This window comes from Annulohypoxylon maeteangense, assembly GCF_022496945.1.
Source record: "Annulohypoxylon maeteangense strain CBS 123835 unplaced genomic scaffold GGS22scaffold_1, whole genome shotgun sequence".
In the NCBI taxonomy this organism is placed as follows: Eukaryota; Fungi; Ascomycota; class Sordariomycetes; order Xylariales; family Hypoxylaceae; genus Annulohypoxylon; species Annulohypoxylon maeteangense.
The window spans coordinates 3,194,543-3,213,797 of record NW_025953248.1 but is presented as its reverse complement, the minus strand read 5'-3'; the positions used below and the strand labels follow the sequence as shown (position 1 = coordinate 3,213,797).

The window sequence follows — 19,255 nt, the reverse complement described above, 5'->3', positions numbered from 1 at the left end:
ATGTGACGATGTTCGAGAATTAGGGTTCGCTGCATGCAGGCCTTCGAAGTTGTATAGAAGCTCTGCTCGTGCAACCAATCCGCTCTTCCTTTGAAGTCTAGCGTAGCATACTCGATCCAAAATGGAATACGGGACAGTCGGGACTTGCCAACGAAGGTATCTACATAGGGAGATGGCGATCCGATCACAATGCTCTTAGGCAGGGAAGAGAAACAGGATATCAACTTGGCGTGACCCGGCCTAGCATGGCATAATGGTATGGACGCTGCCTCACTAGCTTCGCCGACCGTTAAGATCGCTTTAGAACCCACGCCGGCAGACAAGACGTGGATCTTAGCAATTTCCCAAAAATTCCACCTGTTTGGCACCTGTCTATATTAGAGTTACGGGTCTCTTCCTACCTAGTATAACTGACTCAAGCAGGGGAACTACCTAGTGAAGGCGATCACTTAGGTGGATTTATCGGCGACTGGCAACTATAAGATGACTAAATTATGATATCCTACCATCAAGATTCAGAAACTTGAACTCCTTTTCCAACGATCCCTCAATATTTTTCGATCACATTCTCTCTTTTATCGAATTCACAGTATTATCACGTCGATATCTAAGAAAATGCTTAGACCTTATGTGTCTGGAGCTGCCTTCGGTGCTGCCCTAGCAGCCGCTGGCATTTATCAACCAGATGTAATCGTCGAACAGATGGGTCTCCAGAACTGGCACATGGTCACCACGTTCTTGACTGCCTCTGGAACTAGCACGTAAGACAAAAATCTCCTCATGTTGCCAGATAATTATCATTTAAAAGAAAGTCGTTGACCCCTGAGACAGTCTCCTCGTCACTATCTTCCAACGACTCGGTTATCTCAAACTAAGTCCCCGTAATTATTCGACACTCAACATATTCGGATCCCTCGACGGAAACATAATAGGAGGCTTACTCATAGGCACCGGCTTGGCTGTCTCCGGCTCCTGCCCGGGGACTGTCTTTGCACAAGTCGGGGCTGGAGTTCGATCTGGTTTCTTTACACTAGGCGGAGCAATGCTTGGGGGTGTGATATGGTCAGGTCTCCTGCGGCCAGCTCTCCGTAGCCGGGAAAAGCCGGCTCCGGAGGCAAGTAATATCAAAGCTCGTTGCCTGACCATAGGCGAGTTGACGGGAACAAGCCAAACGAGCGCCCTCATCGCCGTCGAAGCTCTGTTCACAGGCATCGTCGCAGCACTAGTCTATCTTGCGTCACCGAAGTCTAGTGGCTTGGTAGGACCAGTGACAGGAGGCTTCTTGGTTGCCGGGGCTCAACTAGTCTCTATCCTGACACGGAGATCTCTCATTGGCACTTCAGGTTGTTTTGAAGAGGTCGGCGACTTTTTCTTGTGGGCAATAGGGCGAGGAATAAGGCCGAAGTCGTACAACGCCATTGTTCTTACTGCAGGCATGGCTACTGGGGCTCTAGCCGTTTCTTTGGCGTCACCATCTACGCAGAAAATACCCGAAATTACTATCGAACCCGCTAGAGCTGTCCTCGGCGGCGTGTTCCTAGCACTCGGATCTAGGATGGCGGGTGGCTGCACATCCGGCCACGGAATTAGCGGAATCTCTCTTCTTTCCGTCTCCAGCTTCGTTACAGTGGCCGCAATGTTTGCTGGAGGGATGGCCGTTGGTATGATCATAGGATAGTCTATATGTCGGTGAAAAGGGATAGGCATTTTGATGGGTGCATCTCCTTATCCCAACCGCCAAAAGGAGAACACCGAAAAAGAACTCACCTCTGTATATCCGGATAATAGTAACGATAGATCATTCGATCTATTGCAGTTTTGTTTTATTACCTAGGAATTCCTCTACTCACAGAAGAAACGAACAAGTTAGTCTATCGAGATCCGTACTTCAGCTCGGGAGAAACCCGAAGAGAGCAACATTGCGACACGTACTTGCCGAATCGATATCGATTTTTAGAAAGGTCAGCCGGATGCACATTTACGGAATATACTTGTTTTGATAAGCAAGGATTCATCGAATGCCGGAAAGGATCAGCGATTCTCGCAAGGTGGACATGTGAAGTCGGGCAATAATACGCATATGGCCAAAGTCACGATCCGGAGTCGCCGATCGAATATATTTATATGCCCCCTTTGCGGGCGTAGCTATCGATGTACCATCTGCGTCCGCCGTGCAACGTCGGCCTCCGGCATCGCGACCAATAGAGAACTTCCTGGGTAGCATCACGCGAATGGAAGAGCGGGGGACAGTCAGCGTATGAGCGTGCTGTCTCGGCCACTCACGAGGGGATACCTAACCCATACATCTCCCCTTTTCATCTTTTTATCAGAGATGCCCGCATAGAGTATATGTCATGCAGATTTCATATATATATTGGACAGTTATACATACATTATCATAGATCAATACCCGTATGAGTGTCACACAACCTTAGCAAAGTGTATATTTGATTTATCGTCTGCTACCGGCCATCACCAACCCGCGAACGCTTAGAAGCCCGCAATATCCCGGCGATTCACACATTACCCATCTCATTTACCGTATATAGCTCCCCCTTATATAACTCTAACTAGCGCACGTGCGTGCCTACATCCGCATATCCGGGACCCTCCGCTCGCCGATAACTGAGACAGCAGAGCAGAGTTCGTTCGCCGTCGAAGGCGGCTGTACACCGCCATACCGCTATATCACTCTAGGCTGCGTCCCATGCACCACCACAGCGATCCGTCGCTGCGCCCGCGTTGCGTTGCGTTGTCAGCGCCAAGATCATCCCCTTTCCTTTCCGCGACCTCTGCATGAACTATTGTACCTATCTATCCCCCATCAACCCCTATATTACGTATGATAACGACATCGAGAGGATCGCCGACTTATCTATACCTACCTACCTACCTATGTAAGCCTATCCTTAAGGAGACACACGTAAGTAGGACTAGGCGATACTAGTATGTAAAAGGGGAACCCTCGGACCCGAAGGAGACCATGTGGATTCGGAGACCCCGTTACATCGCCGTAGTCGATATTCCGTAGCTCAATATGCATGCATGTCGTGCCCGTTCTATCGGTCGAACTATGTAACTCTAGGTATGTAGGTAGTTAGGGAAGATTAATAAACAGGATAACTATAGGATGTCGTATACGTCTAACTTAAGTAGGAAAAGTCTTTGCTAGGTATCACTTGGTAAGAGGAGGCGGGATTTGAGTGAGGTGAAAAAGTCATGAGAATTCAAATTCCATTAAAGCCATGTTTTTGGTATGTAATGTACAAACACAAGTGACCAGTCGTCAAAAACCAGAGGACTAGGAGGGCAACTGCCTAGAGCCTGTAGGAATTGAGACTTTCGAAAGTGCGTTAAATAGCAAGAGCAAATGCAATGTGGTGATATGGTACAGTCGCAATATCCGTCTCATGACCCGTGCGTCTTGACCTAGCGACCTGAGTATGTCAAGCCATTACCTTGCATATCAATTTCCGTGGTATGAAGAGATCCAATGCCCATAAGCGTAGCGGTATGATTTCCCGGGTGATTTGAAGTGTTCATTGCCCAAGGCCTAGTAGTTTAGCTCACCGCCACCACCTCCCGCAACGTGGTCCAAATCTTCATAGCTTTTCAGGCTACGACCCTGAACCGCTTCACGGGGGCCGACTGCCGCTCCGCCAGCAGCTCCGTCGCCCCATCGACCAGCACCTCCTCGTCCGCGTCCGGCGCCCTGGCCATCCTGACCCCAACGTCCCTGTTGTTGGCGACGGTCGTAGGGTCCGGTACGGTTTTGGAATCGCCCAGCATTGGCGCCACCACGGCGAATGGGGCCAGTTCCACGTTCTTCACCCCCGGCGTTCCAGCCGGCAGCTTGGACACCGTGACCACCGGCGAAGAGTGTAGGCATGGGCGGGATACCCGGGAAACCGGGGAACGGCGGTACCATGTTGTTCATGGTAAAGTTCTGAAGGTTAAATCCACGCGGAGTGCCTTGCTGAGTCTGGCCATTAGAAGGTGGGAAATGACCATTGCTGTTAGCATCGGTTCGAGACGGCGCGATATGTGCAGGGTCTAGAACGTATGCGTTGATGAGATCGAACTATGTTCGTCGTTAGCTAAATTCACAAATCGTTAGGTAGTATTCAATTACCTCTTGCTTCATACCGTCCAACCAATCCGTGTGGCGTTTTTCGACATGTTTCTTCCAGAAGTGGTCCTCTTTGAAGAGTTTCGTGCACTCGGGAACCTTGCATCTCCACTTGTGCTCATCTTCCTGCTTCACAAACTTGGATAACTCGTCATTGAGGGCGTCCTCAGTTGATTTGCCGCCAAGCTTTCGGACATCTACTGATTCAGGCTCGAGGATTTGCATTATCTTATCCTCAAAAGTCCGAACCCATTTGTAGGCTCGTTCGAGTTGTTGTTCGGATTTGGGAGCATTGCGAAATTTGCGGTCCGGCTCAGTTGCTTCTCCTTCCTCCTCATCTTTAATCTCCTTCGGCTTCTTTGCTGGGAAAGCATCTCCACTAGCACTGGCACGGGCAACATTCTTAGCAGCAGACGAAAGTGTACTGCGAGGTCGGCGTAGATGACCTCCAGGACACTTCCTCGTCAACTCGTGAATAGAGTCGCTCTCAAAAACGCAGAAGAAGCAAAAGTTGAAGACGCGGCGAAGATACTCTATCATAAGATCGAGCTGTTTCTTCTTCACCAGTAACTCTTCGTCGTCAACTTCATCATCCACAGCGCCCTCTTCGTCAGACTCGCCCATTTCACCTTCTTCTCCTTCATCCATCGTATCGTCAAAGTCAAGGTTTCGATCCTTCTTGGACTTTTTGGTTGTTGTCGGCGTTGTTGCGGAGATCGCCGGCTGGAGACTTCCGACACTTCGTAGTGTCTCCACCCTTTCCTCAATTTTCAAAGTAGCATTGAAATCAGAACCGAAATCTTCTTCGAACTTATTGACGAGTCGCTGAGCGAAACTGAGGTCTTTTTCGATTCTCTCGGGTGCGGAGAAAAGATCCCACAATGCCTTCTTACGAGGGTTGCTAGGGGGATTATGAACACCGACATGACATACGAAGTCACCTCGCACTTCGTCTTTCACAGTCTTTCCATTGATAGCTTCAAGAGCTTTATCGGCGGTAGATGTTGCGACGGGAGACTCAATCTTGGCATCATCCATGTCATCATCGTCCTTCGGATCTGCACGTTCAACAGGTGCCGATGTCTCGGATGAAGGATGTAGCATAACCCATCCCATGCGGTGATACCTCTTGCTCGGGTTGGGGTCGCTCAGTGATAGCCATTTGAAGCCACCCTCTTCCTCGCCGAGATGTTCCTTACAGAAAGATTCCAAATTATGGCGACTGACGTGTGGCGCGATGGTTTTGATCAAAAGTGTAGGCTGATACAAATTCTCATCCCGAAGGTCACTACCGTTTGCAGGAACTAGGTCGCCAACTCCTAGGACTTCATTGGCCGCTGTAGCCTCACCTTCTTCCTTTTCGACTACACCACCAAGGCCATTACTTTCGCTTTTGGGAATCCCTTCAAGAGAAAATTCGTCAAATGTGCCAGATTCTAGATCCTGTTCCCATTGGCTGTATGCACCACGGCGGAATTCATTCATCTGCTTACGCAGAGCATCCCGGACTTCGGGAACATAACGTTCACGAAACCATTGCTCCTTCTTATGTTCGGCGACGAAGGTTCTCGCCATCTTTGCTTGAAGTTCTTCCTTGTAAGCATCATATGCAGCTTGGATCTTTGCCTTTTCCTTGTCACGATCTTCTTGAGTATCCCTACCACGTGGTCGCTCAGGTTCACGTCTTCGGCCGGTACGTACGCGCTCTTTCTCCTCCTTAATCTTCTCGTTGGTTCTCCACCACTCGCCAAAGTACGAAAACCCAACCTGAAAAGGCAACTTGACCGGATCGGTCAAGGGGTTAACAGTAGGTTGGGGTGCTTGGGCGGCGGCGCCGCCTTGGCCAGGAACATAACGATCAATATTCGCTGGAGGAGAAGTGATACGTCGTCGATCGTCTCGATCGCGAGTGCCAGCATACTCATCTCTACCACGACCTCTCGGTTCATATCTATCTACTGGTGGAGGCGAACGCGATCGATTACGTCGGGGTCGGTCATGGCCTATCATGGTTAGTTGTTTATATGTAAGTTAGATGAAATAAAATCGCCATGATAGGGGGTGAACATAGAATGAAAGAAGGGGAACCCAGAAAGGGTTCATCTGACATGAAAATAGCATAAAGAGCAAGATTTGAAAGAGACGGTAGGAGACGCACCAGGTGAGCGGCCGCGATAAAAGCTTTCGCCACGAGATTCATCTTTGACACGGTCATCTCGGCCGCCCCAACCACGATCGGGAGGGGAGCGCCCGGAGGCATCGCGATACGAGTATGAGTCCATATTGCCCAGGTACCTATTTATGATGATGCGGTGCGCATGGGATGCGTTGATCGGTCGGCTTTCTCCGTCACACAACTTCGGTCTTTGTAAGATCTACTGGCTGTAGAATATATGGGCTCGTTGTTGTGTATATGTACCTAGGTAGGGATCGAAAGCGGCGAGTGACGCGCCGTAGTAGGTATTGCCGATTGCTTGGGAATAAATTCGTTGCCTATTGTTTGACAAGGCGATTGCTGTTAGAGAAGCCATCTTGATAATGTTTGGAAAGAGCAATGAGAAGATGAATAGAAGGTATGTCTAGTAAGAGTGAGGGTTGATGTGGTGTAATTGGCAAGCCAAATTGAGAAGCTGAGCATGGGCAAGAGCGTGAGCTCTGCAATAAGCAAACCGAAAGTGAAAGTGGCAAGGAAGATATAAGAAGTTTGTCATTGTCACGGCTTTGTGGCTTTGGTGATACTAGGTAGGGGACTATTGATATGAAAAGCGGGAGATTGATAAATGATAGGTATATGTTCATGTATAGGTTGAGGTATAGGTTCAGGTATATGGAGATGAGATCGGTGAGGATCTGGAAGATCTGGAAGGGAGCGGTCGTGAAGAGGAGAGATGGGGGAATACAGGGGCTAGAAAGGCCATTGAAAATAAGGAATATAAGGAATTGTTTGGAAAAATAGGATTGACGAACTGGAAAGATGATGGCAGATGCTCCTAGAGGGCGCGATGTCCCAATGCAATATCCAGGATATCCACTGTTGGTGTTTTGTAGGAGTGATGAGAAAGATGGAAGAGAGTAAGTTTCGGCTACAAAGTACATACCAGCCTGCAATTAGAACAGTGGCTGATTCACTCGGCATCTATGATTCCGAATTTGTCACTGGTTCCACACGGGTCCTAGGGTGGTTGGAACGCGTTTGTAGTGCGACCTACTAGCTACGTTTGGCCTGGGTTGAGCTTAGTTAGTGGAGCCGTGACTCTAATCTGTTGGAGTCTGTACAAACTCTATCACCTCGTTACTTCACTTTCAAGACTCTAGGTACCTAGGTATGTACGGTGATATTTACTTCGTGTTAAGTGTAATACTCAATTTCTCAATTTTAAAGATATTACAATACTTGAATGTCATAATATTACATGTCAAACAGAGACATGTATAAGTTACCACCTGATACAAATTTCAGTTGCAAAATGAACCATAGCGGGCTTGAAAAATACAGAGTACCTATAATATAAGCACAGTAAAACCTGAGTACTGGGCTATGTGTTTATAAACAATTCGTACAAGCGGAAGTGCCAATACAAAATAACACCTATACTGTGCTATATAAGATTATCTAATATTTGCTATACGGGCAGTTGTAAAGAGATAGCAACATCTAAGGGGTAACTGATGGCGAAATCTAAACTTCAGCTCTAGATCGCCCCACAGTTGATTAAACGAATTGACCTACGTCACCAAGTCAAGTCAACTGAATATTCCAGTCTTAAGTTTTTAATAAATATTGGATAGGTAGTACTTCAAATCATGAAAATATTCTTTGAAATCATAGCATCTTGAATCAAAGTCCTCGAAGTTCAAATGCGTTATCACCACAGGTAGCTCATCCCTGAAAATGACCACCTCTATCCCTTCTCTTATTTCAATCCCGTATAATGTCTTCGCAAGCCCAGCAGCCTCGATCTTGTTACCTATCGCACTAGGTACAACGACAGGCCTTGGTTCTGGAGGTATGTCTGCTTTTAATTCCCAGATCTTTCACTCAGAATCGATTTCTAACGGTGTAACAGTCAAACAGTCGCAGACTGCGTACCATGCGATGAAACAGCCGCCTTTAAGCCCACCAGCCCAAGTCTTCGGTCCCGCCTGGACGCTTCTATATGGATTGATGGGTTACGCATCCCACCGGGCTATCACAATGTCACCGCCTTCCTCCGCCTCGACAGACAAGATGGGGGCTCTATATACTATCCAACTTGGCGTGAATATATTATGGATGCCTCTGTTTTTTGGGATGCGCCGAGTGGATCTTGCAGCGGCTGATATCGTGTTACTCGCTGGTCTAAATGGGTACCTAACGTATCTGTACTTTTCAGTCGACAACCTGGCGGGCTGGTGTCAAGTGCCACACCTGGCCTGGCTTGCGTTTGCGACGTATTTGACCGGCGGAGTGGGTTATCTGAATAATTGGGATATTTCCAAAGCCAAGCTAGGAAAGAGGGTATGAGTAAACATTTCGTTTAACTCGCTTTCAGTGTGTTGAGTTCCTGGCTTAATTTATGAGTCAAAAGTTGAGACTGCCGCAGGAACGGAAATCTGACCATGCTCATAAAATTGTCCCTACTCACTCAGCCAGACAATCGCACATATGATACCAGAGTCATAACTCCGTAGATCTATAATAAATCAAGTATAAATGACAAAGACAGATGAGATGTCGAACGCCAGTACCTCGCTTAATATATTCATTCCCCTCTATCCCAAATCAATGCATTTTTGGTATCTCATCCAAAGGTCATCATGAGCAGTACCGTCTACATCGGTAGGTATCGTTTTAGGCTGTCAAAAACGATAAAAATGAAGGCCGAGCTGGGCGCCGATCGTAACACCGTGATCCCACATCCACGATATAGTCCCTTTAGTCCATGCTGGTTCCATAGAGCCTTGCCTTCTTGCCAAAAAGTGCTGTTTTGACCAGAGCCACCAACAGGCGAAGTCTGCATGCGAGATTTGATGGTATCGGCCGGGAAGAATAAGAAGTTGTACGACATGCCAGCAGAGGCGCCAGCTACGGCTTGCTGCCATATTGGCAAGGCTTCTGTTGCCAATGCATCCTTTTCTAGTTGCGACTTGGCATTCTTTTCATTGAGAAGATAAAACATCTTGGTTACCGTCTCTTTAGAGCCAAACCAAGCTGCGCAGCCACCAGATTCCCGGAAGAATGTACCCAGCTGTCCGCGCCAGAAACCCTTTACGCCTTCGTGCTTATATACCTCTCGGATGACAGATGTTACAGTCGGAGGTTTTGGCGTCGATCCATCGGTAGTTGCGGGTACTTGGATCTTACATTTTACGAGTTCGATGGGGGTGAGGACGACGGAGGTAAAGGCTCCAGCGAATGCGCCTGTAAACCACAGCGCCGAAAGTGGGAGTATTCGGTCTCGCGAATAATATCCAGATGCATAAACCGCCTCCCGGCCTATGCGCTCAAAGAAGAAAAGGCTGCTTGTCTCGGCCGCCGCTCCGAAGAGCGGCGCGCTTATTCCACGATAGAGTCCCAGAAACCCATCGGCCCTAAAGGATTGTCGAAAGCAATCGAGCGGCCCGGTATAGCGGAGGGGGAGGTGGTCAGGTTGAGATTGTAATCTGACCTTGACGGTGTCGAAAGGATATTCGATATATTTACCCACGATACCGGCAATCTAAACTTGTTAGAACGCGCTAGAAACTTTTTTTGTGAATGAACTCACAGATCCATAAAGAATATCCTCTACAGATTGCATTATAGCTGATTTCTCCCGAATGGGAGTTTGTGAGGGTTTCGTCGCCATGGTCTCTACTCCCGTGGTTGCCATGTTCGCAGGTTAGATGTCCAAGAGGGTAGATAGATAGAAAGTGTGACTGTGTATTATGGCCTAGAACTCGAAAATCTGGCTTCTAGAACTGATTAGAGATGTTCGAGAGTTGACAATCACACACGACAGTAGTAAATAATCGCGACGAAACCCAGGTTGGACTACTGCTAGAACATGTCGATACTGTCATAAGTGAACTTGATGCTGAGGAGTGGAGCTAGTTCGCGGTATTTTTTTCTTATACGGAACGCGGCCGAGAGTCACTAACGGCCCCTAAGTGGATGCAAATGCCAATATAAAGGCTTCGTATATCGGACCATCTCGCAGGGAAAAGGGCGAAAAAGAAAAAAGTGGGTGAAATCAAATTCAATTGCCTAATTGAAAGCTATGTAGCATGTGCGACGTGTGGAGGTTCCGAGAAGTCTTCGGTCGGTGGAAAACTAACAAGGTCGTATGCAGTGGGTAGTTGGTAGTTTTGTAGTTGTAAAAGGTTCACGATGAGATGAAGATTTCCCGCTCACCTGAAAGTCAAACTACTTCCTGATAAGCGAAACTTCCAACAAGGTTCGTTAATGCGCTGCTGGTGTTACTCCAAGGCTCCATGGTGGCTTTTGGGGTCGAAATTGCCCTATGAAAACTGCCCGGGATGACTGGATGCACCACATTTAAGTTCCAAAGCTCGAAAATTGCTCTCCAGATAGGGAAATAGATCTCTTTAGTGCGGGGGAGGGGCTGACAGCTGTTCCCACTCGTTAAAAGTTCCACTGGGTATATCAACTCTTTCATACTTTAATAAATAACATTGCGATATATTAAGGATACCCTACCCTCGATGTCTCAGACAGGACCGTAAGACTGTTGACTGTATCATGGCGAAAGAAAAGAAGGGGAAGTCAGACGCTAAAAAGGCTAAACTTGCTGAGAAGAAGCAAAAGCAAGAGAAGAAGGCCCAGAAAAAAGAAAAGGCCAAAGCCTCGAAACTCGATGGGAGCGATGTCGAAGACGTCGATCTAGATGCGGTGCTTGCCGAGTATAAGAAAGCTCAGGAAGAGTTCGTCAAGATCACAGAGACTGTCTCTGAAGAACCCCCTAAACCTCGGTCATCCGCTACTTTCCTAGCCTCTCCTTCGAATAGTAACCAACTTTTGTTGTTTGGTGGGGAAACTTGGAACGGAGCCCTTGCCAATTTCTACAATGACCTTAATATCTATTATACGGATAGAGATGAATGGCACTGCGTGACCTCACCAAATGCTCCCCTTCCACGATCTGGTCATGCTTGGTGTAGAGGGGGAAACCAGAAAGATTCTGTCTTTTTATTTGGTGGCGAATTTAGCAGGTTGGTGATATAAACTCATATTATAATACCAATGGTAGTTATATGTCTGGTACTAACTCTTCACTCTTCATCCCCTATATAGCCCTAAGCAAGGCACATTCTACCATTATAATGACTTCTGGAGACTCGAGCCTAGTTCTCGGGAATGGACACGAGTAGAAACAAAGGGCAAGAGCCCGCCGGCGAGGAGTGGTCATCGTATGACTTATTATAAGAATTACATAATCCTCTTTGGTGGTACGTAATACCATCCATATTAACAGACTCCTATACATCAAACTAATATTGAATGAAAAGGTTTTCAAGATACTTCGAATCAAACGAAATATCTAAACGATCTTTGGTTATATGATACCCAGGTAAATAAGTGCTCTTCATAACTTATAGTTGCCAATTTATATTAATAAAATCATGCAGAACTTCTTGTGGCACAGTCCCACACTTCCACCAGCACAACTGAAACCGGACGCTAGGTCGTCTTTCACATTTCTTCCTCATGATCAGGGCGCCGTGCTATTTGGTGGCTATTCGAGAGTGAAGAAAACTGTATCAGCAAATAAATCAGCTAAAGGTGCATCTCAAGGTCAAAGGAACATTATGAAACCTTTGGTACACGAGGACTGTTTTTTCTTGCGGATAACACAACCTCCCGCAGACTCTCCGCCAAACACGCCACCAAACGTCAGATGGGAGAAGCGAAAGAAACCTGCGAATACCCCTAGCCCTTCTCGTGCTGGAGCGACTATGGCCTACCACAAAGGCCGTGGTCTTCTCTTTGGTGGAGTGCATGATGTCGAGCAGACTGAGGAGGGCATGGATAGTGAGTTCTTCAATCAACTTTACGCATGGAACATAGAGAGGAATCGATTCTTCCCATTGGCACTTCGTAAAGCGAGGGTTCAAAAGAAAGCCCCACAACAGGACCAAAGAGTTGGGCGACGAGGAAGAGCTCAAGCAAATGAAGAGGAATTATTGAAGCAGCTCGCAGCTCTTCAGGCCGGATCGTCTTTAGAGGACGCTGATACCATGGACATCGACCTCAAAACCGGGCAAGACCCTGAAGAACCGGTCAACCCGGTTCGAGAGATGCCAGTTTCTATGGAATTCCCACACCCACGATTTAATGCTCAAATAACGGTGCAGGACGATGTATTATATATATACGGCGGCACATATGAAGCCAAAGACCGAGAATATACGTTTGACGACTTATATGCGATTGATCTTGGGAAGATGGATGGCTGTAAGCAGATATTCAAGAGGGAGGACGATACTTGGGTTGTAAGTGTTCCATATTTGCATTCTTTCATTGATAGCAGAATAATTTTGGTTATTTTGATTCTTACATTGCTACAGGGCTCCGACGACGAAGATGAAGAAGATGAAGACGAGGATGATGATGACGACGAGGAAGACGAAGAAGGCGATCTTGATATGGATTATGAAGAGCTAGAAACTCCGGTATCTCCTAGCAAACGCAAGAAGAAGCAGATAGACGAGGTGTCGATAGCTGACACCATATCTACCGCGGAGTCCTCTACATGGGATGCCGAGTCAGAAGCTGATACAGTTGCTACTACTGTCGATGATGGGCTACCACATCCACGAGTATGTTATTCTAGTTCTGGTTTATTATGTACCTCGCTGCTAACTTATTGCAGCCTTTCGAGTCCAGAAGAGACTTTTTCACTCGTACCTCAAATGAGTGGCAAGAAATCCTGATGACAAATTTAAGATGGAAGAACATTCCACCTGAAAGCCTTGCAATCAAGGAGATTAAGACGAAGGCATTTGAACTTAGCGAAGAGAAATGGTGGGATTGCCGCGAGGAGATTACTGCCCTCGAGGATGAGCAGGAAGCTGCTGGTATTGGTGAAGTCGTCTCTCTAGCTGACAAAGGTGATTCGGGAGCTGGTGGTGTCGGCCGAAGGAGATGATGAAATATCGTCGCTAATCTAGCATATGATGGTGATATATGGAGTTATCTATTTGTAGATAAAATTCATTTTATCATATGCATAGCTGAAGCATATAGGTATATTGGCACCTGGATATAAATATAAGAAGGTAAATAAAGGGGTAAATGAAAATGTTCTAGGGCTGGGTCGGGGCTGTACTTGATAGTGAATTAGCGGGGTTTACAGCATGACCGCCCCCTAGCACCGATAACAAGCCCGCTGTAATTCTAGGCCTGAACAACTTCTTAAATCTCATCGTCACAGATCTTAACAAATCGTCTCAATCCATCTTCATAATCGTGGATTGAATTTTCATCGCCAACAATTAACCCTAGCGGAGGAAATCGTTGTATTGCAACTTATAGGGATACCCGACATAATTTGACATCGCATCTCTTCATTTTGCCACTTGCATTTATTACGTCTGAGAACGAACCATCACCTGGGCTGTGGTCCCTAACCTGATCGGAAAGCTACGATGCCTCTCGGTTTCGAGCGAATAAATGCAAGAAAGTCGCAGCCAAACGAGCGCATCGTATTCATCAAACCGCTTGCAGGACCTGACCAAGAAATTGCGCAGAAATACTTGGAACTAATCGCGGCGCAATGTTGTAAGCAATCCCAATGGACACTGATTACCGATCCTAGAACTCATCCACTAACTTCTATTAGTACCGGTAATGAGAGAAAACCATATACTGGTCACGTCATTAGAGGAATATGAACCAAATAGAGAGTTTGTTGGCCGTAACTTCAACGCAGGCGAAGTCATACAGCTAGTGCTAAAGTCGCTGTCAACAAAGCAATGGCTACCGTTCACCTATGTCCAGATGGTTATGATGCACGAGTATGTCTACAGAAGCACCCCTATATTTATATACTAACAAGTTCAACAAGACTAGCACACTGCAAGCAGATGAACCATTCCAAGGCCTTCTGGACGGTTAGAAATAATTATGCGGATCAAATGAGAGTTCTATGGTCACGCGGCTACACCGGAGAAGGCTTATGGGGGAAAGGCACAAGTTTAGAAACTGGTGAGTTTATAAAGAACACTGTGCTGTCAGACAAGGATCTTCCGGAGCACCTATGTGGAGGGACCTATCGCTCTAGAGGACGAAAGCGGCGGGCCAAGCCACAGCCATCTTATAAAGAGAGAAAAGAACGCCGAATATTGAAGAAATTCGGTGCTAATGGGGTTGCTCTCGGCGAGGACGAAGAGATAAAAACCGAACTGGAGAAGGGGAAGAAAACTCAGGGCAAGCCTCGCGTGGCGGGAAGCAAGCGCGGTCGAGAACTTAGAGCTGCTGCAGCCCTCGCACGATTTGACCAACATAAGAAAGAAGAGGAAACAAAAGAGGAGGCTGATATCAAGACAGAAGATGACAGCGGGTTTGAGACTTTTAGCGATACCGAGGACGAAGCCGCCACAGATATTAATGGTCGACGACTTATCGACAACAAGGGCCAAGGCATGGTCAAGGTGTGCGAGGATGAGAATATCAAAGATGAAGATGCACGGAATGAGCTGAAGGAGCTTTTCCAAACCACCATTAAATGGAAACCTGATGGGTCTAAAAAGCATGGTTCTACATCAGTGGCAAATGAACCTCAAGCGCTAAAGCCGGTTGGCCAGAGGGGTACTAAAACTGATTCGAAAGGTGACACAAAGGGAGCTTCGAAGGGAAGTGCTGAGAAAACAAATTCAGCAGGACCGAGCAATGGCAAGAATCTGGCCCGTGATAACAAGACGACACATTCAACTATGGGAGTTTGCGTTATGTGCTCGTTCGACAATGGCCCGGAAGCTCATATCTGTTGCGTCTGTTCCCATGTCCTGGATCCAAGCAAGGTGCCGGATACCTGGAAGTGCACAAGTCCAACTTGTCGAGATACTGTGTATTTAAATGCCGGCGATTCGGCGCTTTGCGGAGTTTGCGGCGGCCGCAAAGCCGCGTAGCCCCCGAAGATGTATAACAACTTTACATGCTCGTATCCAAGGACATGCTCTTTAATGTCTGTAAAACAACCATACTGTATGTATTTCATTGGACATTATGAAAGAGCTAGGTCCGTTACCCCATGGTAACTCGGCCTTACTCCGCATTTTCAGCCTCCATCGTCTAATCTTGTTCTAGTTACTTGCACTGCACACTACCTATGGTGTCGTCAGCCACGCGTGCAGGAGGTTACGAATATAGTGGTGATGGGTTGCTCCGGATCGTCACCCGTTACCAACCAATGTGATTTTCCGAAAGGGGTAAACGAACCCCGAACCTATCGGAGCTCAAGGGCCTTTGAAACATTGAAACAAACTCGGGCGTGGTCCGATCTCTGGCTTACTTAGGACAAGTTGTTATGGCCAAACCCCCTGTATTGAGAGGCGCTACCGTTTCACATCCCAGGGGCGCCCCCACTACCATCGTGGACTTTCGCATCTTTCCTCGTGGAACGACGCAGGGAAGTCGCTCATATGATCGCCAGAACTTACCAAATGTAGTTCGAGAGAAGAGATCTCCCGCTTCTATTTCTCTATCGAGATAGAGAAAATAACTAATCCGACCATCGTGTCGCTGTTTAATTCTATGCGTTCGCAGACCTCCAAATCATGCCGTTTACAAATTGCGCCTAGTTAAGTGAACTAGGTCGTTTGAACATGTCTTAAGTCGCTCGGTTAGTAAAGACAGGTAAGTAAAGCGTAGTTTCGCACCATTTTGCTCCTGCGATACGATTGGTTACCCATCGTACCTCTATTTCGAAAACGGCCAATGTTTGGAAGTTAGACCCCAGATGTAAGGTCCCAAGGGAAGGCCGTCACAGATGGATCGACAAAGCCAGTAACTCGGCCTAGATGCCGGGGTCAAGGGTTCTCCGTCCTGTGCACCCTCGGCCGCCTAGCAAGGATCCTTCGTCATGCTAGGATTCGAGATTCAAGACGTTACGCATCAGTAACTTTAACCGCACGGCAAGAATTCCTGAAAAACACGGCAGCTTCCTAATTGAGCTTAGTAAATAACTGCCACACAACACCTAATTTAGCAGTGTTTTTGTCGCACACCCGGTTGAAGTCAAACAAGTCTTTTTCAAAGTTGAAATAACTTAATAAAATTATAATTTCAACTTGATATATACTACTTAACGAGAAAAGTCGATTAATCGAGGTTACACTTTGATCCGACGTATAAACGTTGAGATATTAATAAATAAAGTTTAAGTAGATTGAGTGGATGAGTAAGCATATGTGTTGCCTCCGAGGGGTATCACGTGCAGTAAGAAAATATGACCTACTCACTTTCAACCTTCATAACATGTTCAATTTTGGCTGCATCAAAGCGAAACGTATATCAATCTACTCTTTAGAAAAATGGCTTCATAATGATATGTTTTATGTTATTCTTGATATCATATAAAAGAAGTTATTTGAAACTATATATTAGTAAGCGAATCATGAGATACCCTTCTTCAACAACACCCGCGGTGCGCGTTGAGCGGCTTACATAAAGTCAAAATGCTTATGTAATCACTAAATGTGGAGATTCGCTAGGTAGTTGAACCAATAATATTATTAGTTTATAAGTAAAAAAAAGACTAGTGTTATGTAATAATAAAAGTGGATATAACTGCTTAATAATAAAAGAGTTTTTGACGTTTTTACTAAAGGAGGTGTAGTGTCCGAGCTTTGAACTAGTCCAAATTAGGAAGCTGCCGTGTTTTTCAGGAATTCTTGCCGTGTGGTTAAAGTTACTGGTTACGCATGGACGGGTATCCATCGAGGCCGGAAGATCATGTTCATCTTTCGTCCCATCCCCTTTTAAGTCCTCCTATCCCAATTCTTTTTTGCATCTTCGATTCTATTTCTATTTCTAGCTTACGCCTCGATTTACTTTTACCTACGGCCGATCCCTTCGATTTTTCTGTGCAGGACACTTTCATTTCAAAAACTCCAGACCTAGTCGTCTATTTCAACGTTCTTTAAAGACTCCCGAGTCTCCTTTTTTCACCAGTTCCCTTCTTTCCGGTAGACCCGAGTCTTCAAACGTCAAAATGCATTCGTCCGCTTTCCTCCAGTCTTTCCTTCTCGCGAGTGCAAGTCTCTCCTTAGCTGGTCCAGTCTGGCCTCGTTTCTCGGTAGACAACACGCACTTGGAAGTCCTAGCACTACGAGCCTCGACGTCTGTGAACCCAGCCGCGGTGTCAGGTGTGACGTGTATCGACAAGAACGTGTAGGTACCCTTTAGACCCTGTGTCTCTCGTATATAACTAAACAATTTATAGCAATATCGTCTTCCACGACCAAAATGTCGCCGAGCTAGGTATCTGCGGTGGCATTGCAGGCACGATTCAAAAGTGTGGCGGGTCTCCTCAGACCACCACAGGCACATCCGGCACCGCTAAATTCACGCTGAAGGCCGCAACATCCGGCGCCACGATCAACATCTCCAAGGGCCGATGGGAGCAGTGCGTGCGCGCAGCCAGAGCCGTGTGTCCGACAGGCAGCCTAAGCGGGACATGCGCGGGCGGTGCATCGACAGGAAACGTGGATTTCACTCTCGCCTCGCCGTAGTGACACCCTCACTCTCTCAGCCACGAGCCAACCAAATCTCCTTCCAACCTAGAGATGTAAAAACGGGATAAAAAATAGAAAGAATGACAGGAAACGTCGGCGCGCGTCATGTATGAAGGGTCTCATACCCTAGCGGACTCCGGGCACGGGGCGTTCGGCGGATTCGAAAGGATCCATGGACGTCGGTTTGACGAAAATTTTGTATAAAAAAACCAATGGCCTTTTGGCTGAACCTTGAGCTTTGGTAGAATAGCGCAATCGAAGCTGTATATATCTTCCAACCCGAACATGACTATCCATCACGGGTGCTGCTTCTACCTCTATTGTGACTGGGTATCTTTCTCGATGATAACGACTTTTCCTTAAATATGTGCTTCCCTAAACCAGACTCCGTAAACTCCCACAGCCCTTTTAATTTTTCTTATGATAACCTTTACCCCTAGCTAGGCAAAGAGTAATACCACATCTCAAATCCCATACCGCGAAACACACTCCTCGCGATGCGTCTCCAAGCACTCCAGCGCACAAGCCCGCGCCCCGCACTTCATACACCGCACGCGGCCCCAATACCCACACACCTCGCAGAACGCGCGCGCAGGGTACCTCCGATCGTCCTCGGTCCAGCGCCCCCGCGCCTCCGCGTACGTCAACGGCGGAGCCTTCATTAAAGCCCGTAGCTCCGCGTCGGTGGGGAGGGGAGGCACGCGAGACATGATAAGCGGATCGGAATCGAGGGGGTGTGTTGGCGGGAGGCCGTTCGGGGGGAGGGGGGTTAGGATCGTGCTGCTGGGGGCGGCGTCGAGCATTTCGATGTCCGGGTTGTCTTCTTGCTTTACAGGCGCGGCAGCGGCGGGAGGTGGCTTCGACACTGATGCGGAGCGGGATATCGATTTCCCCCCGCGTTTCCCCTTCCCCTTCTCTCCGGCCACCGCCCCTTTCTTCCCCGCTCCCTGCGCTGCCGTTGCCGTAGCCGGGGCCACGATCCCCATCGCAGCGGCTTTATCCGCAGCGCTCAGCGCGTCGAAGTCATCGAGGTAGTTCGCGAATGTTTTCTGCGACTGCAGGATCTTGCGGACGTTAGGCGTGTGTTTCTTCGCGCTCAGCTTACCGCTGCCACCTTTCGCCGCGATCGGGATCGTCACGTCGCGCCCGTAGTTATCCCGATCTAAAGCTTCGATCTCCCGGCGCAGCTTCGCTTCCTGCCGCGCGTCGGCGTCGGCGTATAGAGCGCTGGTGCTAGCCGTGTTCTGGTTGCGGGCGGCGCGTTTGCGGTGCCCGGGCTGGATTGCTGCTGCGGACAGGCTGGGGGCCGTGTCTGGCACGTAGGCCCAGCCCGGGGCGTGTGTTGTTTTTGCGGTCGCGAGCTCGATCACGCCGAAGTTGTTCATTTTGTCGGATTGAGTTTGGGGTTGG

General features: G+C 47.7%; 8 protein-coding genes across 8 annotated transcripts; 5 read left to right on the top strand and 3 right to left on the bottom strand.

Annotated features, from left to right (window-relative positions):
• The first annotated feature begins 138 nt into the window (after nucleotides 1-138).
• On the top strand, nucleotides 139-1,845 carry GGS22DRAFT_13547 (uncharacterized protein). The gene is made up of 3 exons (XM_047958574.1): nucleotides 139-256; nucleotides 424-761; nucleotides 832-1,845. The coding sequence occupies exons 2-3, from the start codon at nucleotides 616-618 to the stop codon at nucleotides 1,676-1,678; spliced, it is 993 nt and encodes a 330-aa protein (XP_047824264.1). The 5' UTR covers nucleotides 139-256; nucleotides 424-615; the 3' UTR covers nucleotides 1,679-1,845.
• Nucleotides 1,846-3,553: 1,708 nt separating this feature from the next.
• GGS22DRAFT_177303 (uncharacterized protein) lies at nucleotides 3,554-6,411 on the bottom strand (the record flags this gene model as incomplete). The annotated part of the gene is made up of 3 exons (XM_047963506.1): nucleotides 3,554-4,081; nucleotides 4,133-6,132; nucleotides 6,288-6,411. 3 exons carry the CDS (start codon nucleotides 6,409-6,411, stop codon nucleotides 3,554-3,556), a joined length of 2,652 nt encoding a protein of 883 aa, XP_047824263.1.
• A 1,610-nt stretch (nucleotides 6,412-8,021) lies between these two features.
• On the top strand, nucleotides 8,022-8,633 carry GGS22DRAFT_183771 (TspO/MBR-related protein; the record flags this gene model as incomplete). The annotated part of the gene is made up of 2 exons (XM_047964127.1): nucleotides 8,022-8,136; nucleotides 8,197-8,633. 2 exons carry the CDS (start codon nucleotides 8,022-8,024, stop codon nucleotides 8,631-8,633), a joined length of 552 nt encoding a protein of 183 aa, XP_047824262.1.
• A 153-nt stretch (nucleotides 8,634-8,786) lies between these two features.
• Nucleotides 8,787-10,245, bottom strand: GGS22DRAFT_13471 (mitochondrial carrier). The gene is made up of 2 exons (XM_047958548.1): nucleotides 9,877-10,245; nucleotides 8,787-9,828 (listed from the first exon to the last, which is right to left on the bottom strand). The coding sequence occupies exons 1-2, from the start codon at nucleotides 9,979-9,981 to the stop codon at nucleotides 8,941-8,943; spliced, it is 993 nt and encodes a 330-aa protein (XP_047824261.1). The 5' UTR covers nucleotides 9,982-10,245; the 3' UTR covers nucleotides 8,787-8,940.
• A 547-nt stretch (nucleotides 10,246-10,792) lies between these two features.
• On the top strand, nucleotides 10,793-13,396 carry GGS22DRAFT_150867 (galactose oxidase). The gene is made up of 6 exons (XM_047959378.1): nucleotides 10,793-11,320; nucleotides 11,403-11,557; nucleotides 11,618-11,679; nucleotides 11,738-12,601; nucleotides 12,677-12,928; nucleotides 12,982-13,396. The coding sequence occupies exons 1-6, from the start codon at nucleotides 10,851-10,853 to the stop codon at nucleotides 13,255-13,257; spliced, it is 2,079 nt and encodes a 692-aa protein (XP_047824260.1). The 5' UTR covers nucleotides 10,793-10,850; the 3' UTR covers nucleotides 13,258-13,396.
• Nucleotides 13,397-13,576: 180 nt separating this feature from the next.
• On the top strand, nucleotides 13,577-15,931 carry GGS22DRAFT_13452 (WLM-domain-containing protein). The gene is made up of 4 exons (XM_047958544.1): nucleotides 13,577-13,889; nucleotides 13,951-14,125; nucleotides 14,176-15,314; nucleotides 15,417-15,931. Exons 1-3 carry the CDS (start codon nucleotides 13,757-13,759, stop codon nucleotides 15,236-15,238), a joined length of 1,371 nt encoding a protein of 456 aa, XP_047824259.1. The 5' UTR covers nucleotides 13,577-13,756; the 3' UTR covers nucleotides 15,239-15,314; nucleotides 15,417-15,931.
• Nucleotides 15,932-17,185: 1,254 nt separating this feature from the next.
• On the top strand, nucleotides 17,186-17,907 carry GGS22DRAFT_13433 (uncharacterized protein). The gene is made up of 2 exons (XM_047958541.1): nucleotides 17,186-17,501; nucleotides 17,554-17,907. Exons 1-2 carry the CDS (start codon nucleotides 17,323-17,325, stop codon nucleotides 17,840-17,842), a joined length of 468 nt encoding a protein of 155 aa, XP_047824258.1. The 5' UTR covers nucleotides 17,186-17,322; the 3' UTR covers nucleotides 17,843-17,907.
• A 318-nt stretch (nucleotides 17,908-18,225) lies between these two features.
• On the bottom strand, nucleotides 18,226-19,250 carry GGS22DRAFT_13437 (uncharacterized protein). The gene has a single exon (XM_047958543.1). It carries the CDS (start codon nucleotides 19,228-19,230, stop codon nucleotides 18,310-18,312), a length of 921 nt encoding a protein of 306 aa, XP_047824257.1. The 5' UTR covers nucleotides 19,231-19,250; the 3' UTR covers nucleotides 18,226-18,309.
• Nucleotides 19,251-19,255: the final 5 nt, after the last annotated feature.

Bases quoted from the DNA above. Each gene is read 5' to 3' on its own strand.
- GGS22DRAFT_150867 (XM_047959378.1), top strand. From the start codon at position 10,851: ATGGCGAAAGAAAAGAAGGGGAAGTCAGACGCTAAAAAGGCTAAACTT. The intron at 11,558-11,617 runs GTACGTAATACC...TTGAATGAAAAG, and splicing joins TTACATAATCCTCTTTGGTG to GTTTTCAAGATACTTCGAAT. The intron at 12,929-12,981 runs GTATGTTATTCT...AACTTATTGCAG, and splicing joins ATGGGCTACCACATCCACGA to CCTTTCGAGTCCAGAAGAGA.
- GGS22DRAFT_13471 (XM_047958548.1), bottom strand. From the start codon at position 9,981: ATGGCAACCACGGGAGTAGAGACCATGGCGACGAAACCCTCACAAACT. The intron at 9,829-9,876 runs GTGAGTTCATTC...TAACAAGTTTAG, and splicing joins AGGATATTCTTTATGGATCT to ATTGCCGGTATCGTGGGTAA.
- GGS22DRAFT_13547 (XM_047958574.1), top strand. From the start codon at position 616: ATGCTTAGACCTTATGTGTCTGGAGCTGCCTTCGGTGCTGCCCTAGCA. The intron at 762-831 runs GTAAGACAAAAA...CCCCTGAGACAG, and splicing joins ACTGCCTCTGGAACTAGCAC to TCTCCTCGTCACTATCTTCC.
- GGS22DRAFT_13452 (XM_047958544.1), top strand. From the start codon at position 13,757: ATGCCTCTCGGTTTCGAGCGAATAAATGCAAGAAAGTCGCAGCCAAAC. The intron at 13,890-13,950 runs GTAAGCAATCCC...AACTTCTATTAG, and splicing joins ACTAATCGCGGCGCAATGTT to TACCGGTAATGAGAGAAAAC. The intron at 14,126-14,175 runs GTATGTCTACAG...AAGTTCAACAAG, and splicing joins CAGATGGTTATGATGCACGA to ACTAGCACACTGCAAGCAGA.
- GGS22DRAFT_13433 (XM_047958541.1), top strand. From the start codon at position 17,323: ATGCATTCGTCCGCTTTCCTCCAGTCTTTCCTTCTCGCGAGTGCAAGT. The intron at 17,502-17,553 runs GTAGGTACCCTT...AACAATTTATAG, and splicing joins ACGTGTATCGACAAGAACGT to CAATATCGTCTTCCACGACC.
- GGS22DRAFT_13437 (XM_047958543.1), bottom strand. From the start codon at position 19,230: ATGAACAACTTCGGCGTGATCGAGCTCGCGACCGCAAAAACAACACAC.